Source organism: Electrophorus electricus, chromosome 7 (genome assembly GCF_013358815.1).
Source record: "Electrophorus electricus isolate fEleEle1 chromosome 7, fEleEle1.pri, whole genome shotgun sequence".
Lineage (NCBI taxonomy): Eukaryota > Metazoa > Chordata > Actinopteri > Gymnotiformes > Gymnotidae > Electrophorus > Electrophorus electricus.
The window spans coordinates 12,477,988-12,487,299 of NC_049541.1; the positions used below are offsets into that span (position 1 = coordinate 12,477,988).

Genomic DNA, 9,312 nt, shown 5'->3' on the forward strand with positions numbered 1-9,312 from the left:
TAATATGATTTAATTGGTTGTGTCAAAGGTGCTTGTATCTTCTTGTGAGTTCTAAGTCATGCTGTGATATGTAATGCAGACTTCCCCCAGAGGGCACGCTCAGTTAACACACTGCCTGCCGGTGCTTGCTATTGAAATTCGGGTTTGAGCTCTGTGCGGTATGGGTGGTGAACGGCCAGCTAATTTCCCCCCTGACCACTGGCCCAAGGGGCTTGCAGTGCCATGGGGTCGGTATTTTGAACTGCACCTCATGGATGCCTGATAGCGAGACCCATACACCCGCTTGTCCATATAACCTTGTGAAAGAGAGAGGCTTAACTGGGAATTGCATATGACTAAATACAAACACGTTTCGTATACATTCAGCAAGTGAGTCAGCATATTGCTATGGATTTTTGTCTTATGCATGTAATCATGGAGTTCCAGTTTTCCATTAGCACACAGCCTCACACTTTAACGTAGATGGGTCCACAGCAGTGACACCGCAGAATAGGATTTGTGGGATTAATGTTAGTTGCCCATTCCGAATTCTGCCATTCTAGATCAGAGCGCTGTTATTCACGCGTAAAGAGGGACTGATGGATCCCAGATTAAAGCAAAGCAGCTCTGGCCTTCCAGCAGCGGTAAGGTAACGTGTGAAGAACCCCAGGCACGTTTATCGGTGACTTTCACATCATGATGTCCGGTACTACATGCCCAAGTATTACACATTCACAAGACTGCAAAATTGTTTAATGTTTTTGATTTCTGAGGTCCATGAAATGTTGTGTGCCTTTTATTCAGTTAGCTACTCAGTTAGTCAACCTCTCTCTCTCTCTCTCTCTCTCTCTCTCTCTCTTTCTCTCTCTCACTCTCACTCACTCTCTCTCTTCTTCCAGCCATGTCCACGGTGATGGTTGCTCAGACCAGGGATGCTAAATAGCTGACATCTGATGTCATGATCGCGCACCAAGTCCAGTAGCAGTGAGCTGTTACTGCTGAGGCCTCTGGTCAGCCATGTAGAAGACCGCAACTCTAGCCCACTATCCAGCTCGGACCAGGCATCTAGGCACTAAGGCAGACGTGACACAGATACCATGCTATTAATTATGCATTAGACAGCTTGGGGCTACACTCAGTCCGGTGACAATAATATATTTTTTTTCTGTAGGTGTCTATAAGTGAAGCTGGTTGTTTATTGCTGTGCGATCGCTGTGTTCAAGCTTCTAGATCACGCGCTATGATTCAGTGAATGAGGCAGGAACGAATGAGACATGGAGGAAGAGGGAGCACAGCGGTGAGCTGTGCTGGGACCAGATAGACATGGTCAGCGTGGGGCGGCGCGGTAGGAGGGATACGCGTGAAAGGCAGGGTGTGACTGTGTACCTTTCCTTTCCCTCTGAACAGAGGAAGGTCTGTGTTCATAAGACGGTAAGCATGAGCTAGGCTGCTGAGTGCTTGCTAGTCCTATAACACGCTTTCTCTCTCTCTCTCTCTTTCTCTCTCTCTCTCTCACACACACACACACACACTCCAGCAGCTGTCATTATACTTAAAGGCCCATAGCCACATTTGCATGTGTATGCCAGTTATATGTTTAACTCCAGCCGCTCATATACAATTTGACCTCCTTTATCGTTCACACGACCACTGTAGTCCGTCCATTACTGCCGGACACTGTGTCTGACTACGATTCAACAAGCCTCCGGACCAGATCGGTAATGTAGGAGCCCCTATTGAGAGTGCAGTATAGTGTGCAGTAATGTTCTCTGGCACTTTCTTGGCCAGTCACAACCCCGCCCCATACCTGCTAACAGCCACACACCTCCAGTCCAAATGTCAACACATTAAATGCCTTTAATAAGGCTAGCGTGGGATCCTGAGAGGGTGTATTGTCTCCATGGCAACAAGCCTGACCTTTTATTCTCTCTCTCTCTCTCTCTCTCTCTCTCTCTCTCTCTCTCTCTCTCTCTCTCTCTCTCTTCTAACCCCTCCACCCCCACAGAATTCGACCACAGTTAGCAAAGGAGAAAATTGAAGGATGCCACATTTGCACCTTTGTGACCCCAGGTGAACCCCAGGTGGTTCTGGGTAAGGACAAGGCCTTCACATATGACTATGTGTTTGACATGGACTCCCAGCAGGACGCCATCTACAGCAACTGCACCGAGAAGCTGATTGAAGGCTGCTTTGAAGGCTACAACGCCACCATCTTCGCGTACGGCCAGGTAAGCCAGGCTGCTTCACGCTGATGCAATGCTAATGATCCTCCCAAAGGCCGGGCCATGACAGCTCAATTTACCTGAACAGAGGCTTATATAAATGTTAAGGGTTTTCAGAGGTCCCGGTTAGCACTGCGACCTCGGGCCTAATTCAGTTTCTCTCTTGCACGTGTTCTTCGCCGGTTCTCTGGTCAGTGTAGCAGCTGACATGATAAAAAAGTGCTTACAGCTGTGCTGGTCTTTAGGCTGCTCGTTACATATCAGCCGCGAAGAAAAGCAAACAAGTCGCGAAACCTCTGTCAACACTGAAACAGCAGACATGTTTCAACGAGGAGCCTGTGGGGGGATGGGGGTGGAGGAGGGGCGATTGTCATAATGAATTCATCTATCGGGCCATTCCTAAGGTGTCGTGTGGGGGCTCTCTGTCAGATAGACTTTGCCTGGTTCATTTTCAAATGGAGCTCTTCAAATTACAATTACGAAACCTCCTGAGAATTCTTCTCCGCTCTTTCCAACTCCCGCCTCGTCGTTTGCTCCTCCGAATTGTGTCCCACTGGGAAGCTCTTTCAGGAGCTGCTTTGGGTAAGGGGGGGGGGGGGGGGTGACGTTCGAATTTGGGCCCAGAGTCTCATTCCACTCTCCGTGACCATGGCAACAGGTACCCCTCACCCCCCACCCCGAAGCCTTTTTTTTTTGTCTTCATGGTTCCCGTGGAGCAGCCACTACTGCAGACAAAGGAGACTCTCTTAGACACAAGCACTAGCTAACCATCAATCACCTTCTGCCCGCCACAGGTGCGTAAGCTTCTGCTCGCTAAACGCTGGCTGAGTAGTCTGGGTCAGGGAACAAAGTAACACATTAAAGCGTTTTCCACGTACTATGAACCGTCTGGCTGATCCAGTTGTTTCTTAGTGCTTGTGAAATGAACCAGTGTGGATGTGTGACTGCCCCCTCCAGACGGGCTCAGGGAAGACGTACACCATGGGCACGGGCTTCGACGTGAGCATCAGCGAGGAGGAACACGGCATCATCCCGCGGGCCGTCAGCCACCTGTTCCGGGGCATCGAGGAGAGGCAGCGGGCGGCGGCCGAACAGGGCCGCCCCGTGCCCGAGTTCAAGATCAACGCCCAGTTCTTAGAGGTGAGTGCGCCGGCCCTGCCGCGCAACCGCCTGGACCCTAAAACCAGTGGTCTGCCATCGAGGACACGCCTGTTGGCACAAGGCCAGGCTTAATGTGAGTCTGAGAATCAGGCTAGCAGCTTCCCGGAGCTGTGAACCTCTGGATAGCTGCGGTGACTGGCAATAGTGTTATTTCTGGCCTGGGTGAAAGGGTGGTAGGAGACAGCCCTCAATATCAGCATTTAAATTTAGCTTTAAATTAAAGTCCCTGAGAGCATTGACTGCTGGGTCAGCACATTTAGAACGGTATTGACATGTAAATAGATACGAGACTGCTGTTATCTTTACGTATGGAGACCGAGGGACGTCTTAGACACGCTCTCCTGCGTTATCTCCATCTGTCTCAATGTCTCAGTCGTCTCCAGCTTATCGGAGGCATGTGATGAGGCAGACTGTCTTGCATGGTTTGAAAAAGGTTGTGAAAATAAAAACCTCGAAACGCTCTCCTCTTTGTGTTACAGTTGTACAACGAGGAGGTCCTGGACCTGTTTGACACCACGCGGGACGTGGAAGCCAGAAAGCAGAAGTCCAACATTAGGATCCACGAAGACGCCACGGGGGGCATCTACACCGTGGGAGTCACCACGCGAACCGTCACCTCTGAAGCTGAGGTTAGGGTGCCGCATGTGCGGATGGTTATATTCGACACGCATACGCGTGTTCCTGCATCAGCCCCGTACACGGAACGATCTCCTTTTTTAGGTACACCCACCCTACAGCCGCACCTGATGCATTTCACAGTCAGGTATAAGTGTAGTCCATCCCTCCGCTGTTCTACTCTGCAGGAGGCTGCCTGTACCCAAGTAAATACTTTATGTAGGCTGTGCCAACCCTGGCCTCTTGAAAGTGGGAGATCAGTGGTTAAGGTACTCTGATTTTAATTGGAAGGATGTTAGTTCAAATCCCACCACCACCAATTTACCACTGTTGGGCCACCGAGCAAGTCCCTTAACCTTGAATTGCTCAAGCTGTATTCAGTCATAATTGTCAGACGCTTCATCAGAGATGAAACAGATCGGTAGCGTGTAGGTGCTGCTTTGGAGTAGGTATGAACCTAATGAACCAAGAACTTGCTGTGAGTTTTCCTGAGCACGCGCCGCTACCCACTGTGTATAACCACCCTGACCTGTGGCCTTCCCGCCCTCTCAGATGATGCAGTGTCTGAAGCTGGGGGCCCTGTCCCGTACCACCGCCAGCACACAGATGAATGTCCAGAGTTCGCGCTCCCATGCCATCTTCACCATCCACCTGTGCCAAGTCCGCGTCTGCAGCCCCACCGACGTAGGTGCCGCCGCTGCCTGGCCGGCGCCAGGCCTCTCGCCTGCGTTGGCCCCGCCCATAGACCCGCCTCCCACCGAGTCCAAAATGTGATTCACAGAGAGTAATCGTACACCATGTTGCTCAATGGAACCTGTGGCCAAAACATCTGATAAGACATCAACCGTAATACCTATTTAGAGTTTAGCACCAGTACTGACTTTTTAACAGAACGTTTTTTGGGTTAGGGTATTTGTTATTATTATGTTAAGGAAATATGATTTTAAAAAAGCAAAGCTGCTGTTATGAATCAAATATAAATTGGTTGCATAATAAAGAGATGACTCTGAGATCTTCTACACTCAGTCATCATCGTTGGTTGAGTTCCAGAACAGCTGGAATCGGGACCGCCATTCTGTTGTTCTTGAAGCTGTCTTGATTACTATCTCATAATCCCACCTCCCTCTCTCACTTCCCATCTCGCCCTACCCAGAACAATGAGATGGACAACAGGCTGACCGAGGGCTCCTCCGAGATGGATGAGTTTGAAACGCTCACGGCCAAGTTTCACTTCGTGGACTTGGCCGGCTCCGAGCGCCTGAAGAGAACTGGAGCGACAGGGGACAGAGCCAAAGAGGGCATCTCCATCAACTGCGGACTGGTAGGCCGTGGCGCTCGAGTGTTGAGAAGGCCGTCACGCACAAAGCCCAAGCCTCTGACTTTGTTCTGAAACATTCTGGGGACCAGAGTGTTGCATCCAGTTCAGCTCTCTTGCGAATTCACGTTCCCTTTCTCAAATCAGGTTTTTGTGTCTGTGCACTCACTGAACAGAAAGGCAGAAGAAATAATAAAGGTTTTATGAATGTGTCTGCACATCAAGCAAAGCTAAAAGTATTTATCAGCACAATGGCTGAATATATTTGTGTGTTGGGAGGTTTTTGCATATTGTGGACTCCTGAAATGTCAGTGCCGTGTTTATTAACCACCAGACTGCAAAACTTTTATAGGACGGTTTCCATTTTGTACTGGGTCAGTTATCCTGAAGCAAAGGCACTTGGGAAACACTTCTACACAGATGAAACCGCTTATGGAAATCCAGTACAGGAAGCTGCTTTTTAAGTTACTCTTTCTCTCTGTATAGTCTCCTTGTCTATATAGTCCATATATTTTCAACAGACAAAAGCTATAGGGACACATCCAGGTCTTTCAAGTAGCCATGGTGACATGTCCCCAGCATTGCAGGATCTAGTCGTGCTGGTGCTCTCAAGTGACAACTGTTTTGCGTTATACATTCTTATGGTGCAGTGCTTTTGAATAGACTCATGTGGTTTTATTTTGGGGGGTTTTTGTGAAATAAAAGCTAAATCTTAAGAAGGTTTCATATTTCTTCTGTCGACACTGATGGTTCTGTTCTTTGACTTTGACTTTATTTTCTAATCGTTCACCTGCTCCTTGGCGCTGGCAACAGCAGCTCCATCTGGTGGTGCTTAGAGGAACTGCATAGCAACCTTTGTAAGATGTTGACATCTTACGCTTGTGTTTTCAGTGTCGGTCTCTTTGTGTCTTCCCAAAGCTGGCGCTGGGCAATGTGATCAGCGCTCTGGGAGACAAGAGCAAGCGCTCCACACATGTGCCTTACCGCGACTCCAAGCTCACGCGTCTCCTCCAGGACTCCCTGGGAGGGAACAGGTCTGCGTCTTTACTCCGTTCAGCTCGTACTAGATCTCCAGCGCTCGCGAGCGCAGGACGTACAAACCCGCCTCTCTCGCCCTCTCCCTGTCTGTCTCCGCCCTCCAGTCAGACGGTGATGATCGCCTGCATCAGTCCCTCGGACAGGGACTTCATGGAGACGCTGAACACCCTGAAGTACGCCAACCGGGCGCGCAACATCAAGAACAAGGTGGTGGTGAACCAGGACAGGGCCAGCCAGCAGATCAGCGCCCTGCGCACCGAGATCGCCCGCCTGCAGATGGAGCTGATGGAGTATAAGACGGTGAGAGGGGGAGCAGGAAGGGCCAGGGATGGCGGTGGTTTGGGGGACTGCTCAGTACAGTCTGTTCATTTGTTCTGACAGCCACTGGTTTCCATAGGCCCCAGCTCTCTGCTGTGGTTTGGAAACAAAAACAGGAATCGAGAGTTTACACACATATCTTTCCTAAATGATTAACCGCTAATGCACTAGCCCATACTAGCTCATACTCGGACACAAGCGACAATTACCTTGTGAGGAAAAAAAGCAAAACAAATCAAAACATGTCTCGTGCGCACGCAGGGCAAGCGCGTGGTCGGCGAGGATGGCCTCGAGTGCGTCAACGACATGGTGCACGAGAACTCCATGCTGCAGACGGAGAACGGGAACCTGCGCGTGCGCGTCAAGGCCATGCAGGAGACCATCGACGCCCAGCGTGCACGCCTCACCCAGCTGCTGAGCGAGAGGGCCAGCCAGACCCTGGCCAGGGCAGGTATGCCTCACCACAGGCAGCGAGCGGCAGGGAGCTGCTCCACGCACAGCCGCCAGTGTGCTGGCTGAAGCTGGTCTGGGACCCTGGCCAACGTTGCACTGAAGTGATGGGGTCGAGCAAACCAGCAGTCGTAATGAGTCATGAGTCGTAGACCACGTTGTAGTCATACTATTGCTTATTCTAGAGCATTCATTTGAAATTTGTAACATGATGTTATAACACGATGGCTCTGAAAGGCTGAAAGAACAGGAGGGAGTCACATTTTTGACCTTTTCACTACTTTCATTGCATGCAGTGATAACTGGTAATCACATTCACTAGACTGTGGTTTTGTGCTTAGATGCACATTACAGCATTACCCTGTTCAAGGTGTGAGATGTTTTGTGGGGAGACTACAGTTCTGTAAGTACTCGCCAGACACCCTCCGTGTGGTTCAGTGGACATTTTTCTGCTGCTGCTCTGCAGGGGAAGGAAATGAGGAGATTGGCAACATGATCCAGAACTACATCAAAGAGATCGAAGAGCTCAGGTAGTGTTCTCTGTCCTCCGTGGCCCTTACGGTCTAACATCCACGAATGTGTGTGTATGTGCATGTTTATGTGAATGTGTGTTTATGTATGTGTGTGTGTGTGTGTGTGTGTGTGTGTGTGCGCGCGCGCTACAGGGCCAAGCTGCTGGAGAGTGAGGCCATGAATGAGAACCTGCGTAAGAGCCTGTCCCGCGCCTCCGCCCGCTCCGCCCTGTACGGAGGCCCGCCCGCCTCCCTGCCGCCCGCCATCCTGGCCCCGGAGAAGGAGGCCTGTGACCTCATCGAGCTCGCCAAGAGGGACCTGGAGAAGCTGAAGAAGAAAGAGAAGAAGAAGAAGAAAAGGTGAGCGTGCTTCCGGCAGGTGCAGGGTTTACCTCGCTCGCCCGGCAGAAGAGGGCGTGGCGTGGAATGCTCAGAGTCGCCTCCCGCTGGCTCCGTGCCCTGCCCTTACACGGCCCGGGCTCTGCGCATACCTGTCCGAGCCACTGTAACTATACCCCATTACTGAGAGTGGCAGCTCTGATAATAACGATGGTTATTCCCCCCGCCGAAGGCGTCTGAGAAGGCACTTGGGTGTAGGTGGGGCTTCCCTTGTGAGTTTCAGCAAACCTTTTTCAGGCACATAATAATCTGAATCCGATATCCCGCCTGTTTACATGTCCTGACAACAGGAATATTAGACGAACATTCCGTAAAAGAAATGTATGTTTAAAGATGGTTGAATAAGCCATGGTAAATCCCTGAACTAATCTCAAATACTCCACAGAGCGGAGTGATTGGGATCACTGTCGATGGGAACGTTAGATCTCTAGCAGTCCTGCAGTGAGTCATGCTGCTCACCTTGCTTCTAGCCTACCTGCTGCATTATCTAACCGTATTTTGTAACAACCTTGATCCTAAAGTCCATACATCTTTCTTGCAAGTTCCGAACACAGTGACCTTATCCTGTTCTGCGGGCTACTTGATTTCAGTCAGGCTATTTTTGATCTCATTTCTTCCCAAATAGGTGAAATGTTAGCTTTCGTGGGCCTTGTGTGTGCCAGCGTTGGCGCTGCCCTGACTGGTCCACAATGTTAGTGTGTAATGCTAAAGAATGACAATATTCAACAATCACAGAAGTGTAGCAGCTGTGTGTTAGTATGTCTGCGTGAGGACTATAAGGGTTTGAACGGTGACTCAGTATGGCACACGTGTGAATGTGATAAGCGTCAGACGACTGTTTCTCTCACCTATACTTCCTTGCACCCCCCACTTCTCTTGTGAAGACTTCAGCAGATGGCAGAGTGTGGCCGCGAAGACTCTGAGCATGAGAGGTTCGATCGCGTTGCTCCGCCACCTTTACCCCACTAACTCCACCCCTAGGCCTGCTGGTGTCGGCTGGCCCCAGGGAAACGCCTGCCCGTGTGTCCTCCACTACTGTCTCGCGTTACTCTGCCGCCTGCGCTTTTGAGGCTTCAGCTGACCTCTTTTTAATCACTGAATGTTCCTTCCTCCTAACAATAACAGTGTCCTAACCCACTTACTGGTTTTATGGTAATGATTTCCAATCACCGACATTCATTTATGGGACAAGTTTCAGCGAAGCATGCACTAAACACCCCTTTTTATTCACAAAAACAAGGCCGTTCCCGTGTCAAGGTCCCCGCACTTGTGCTCATTTCCTGTCCGTGTTTTGAACTGTGAT

The 9,312-nt window shown here is 50.2% G+C and overlaps 1 protein-coding gene across 6 annotated transcripts in view; it reads left to right on the forward strand.

Annotated features, from left to right (window-relative positions):
- Nucleotides 1-9,312, forward strand: part of LOC113580183 (kinesin-like protein KIF21A) — a 29,642-nt gene that overhangs the window by 7,056 nt on the left and 13,274 nt on the right. For 3 of the 6 annotated variants that reach the window (XM_035528468.1, XM_035528469.1, XM_035528472.1), the window contains exons 2-12: nucleotides 1,985-2,207; nucleotides 3,159-3,341; nucleotides 3,842-3,991; nucleotides 4,530-4,661; nucleotides 5,131-5,298; nucleotides 6,211-6,326; nucleotides 6,435-6,630; nucleotides 6,910-7,099; nucleotides 7,565-7,628; nucleotides 7,764-7,970; nucleotides 8,894-8,941. In XM_035528468.1, the coding sequence (XP_035384361.1) occupies nucleotides 1,985-2,207; nucleotides 3,159-3,341; nucleotides 3,842-3,991; nucleotides 4,530-4,661; nucleotides 5,131-5,298; nucleotides 6,211-6,326; nucleotides 6,435-6,630; nucleotides 6,910-7,099; nucleotides 7,565-7,628; nucleotides 7,764-7,970; nucleotides 8,894-8,941 (1,677 nt within the window). Of the gene's footprint in view, nucleotides 1-1,153; nucleotides 1,277-1,305; nucleotides 1,352-1,984; nucleotides 2,208-3,158; nucleotides 3,342-3,841; nucleotides 3,992-4,529; nucleotides 4,662-5,130; nucleotides 5,299-6,210; nucleotides 6,327-6,434; nucleotides 6,631-6,909; nucleotides 7,100-7,564; nucleotides 7,629-7,763; nucleotides 7,971-8,893; nucleotides 8,942-9,312 lie in introns of those variants that run through there. The other 3 variants (XM_035528470.1, XM_035528473.1, XM_035528471.1) reach the window with 3 other exon arrangements.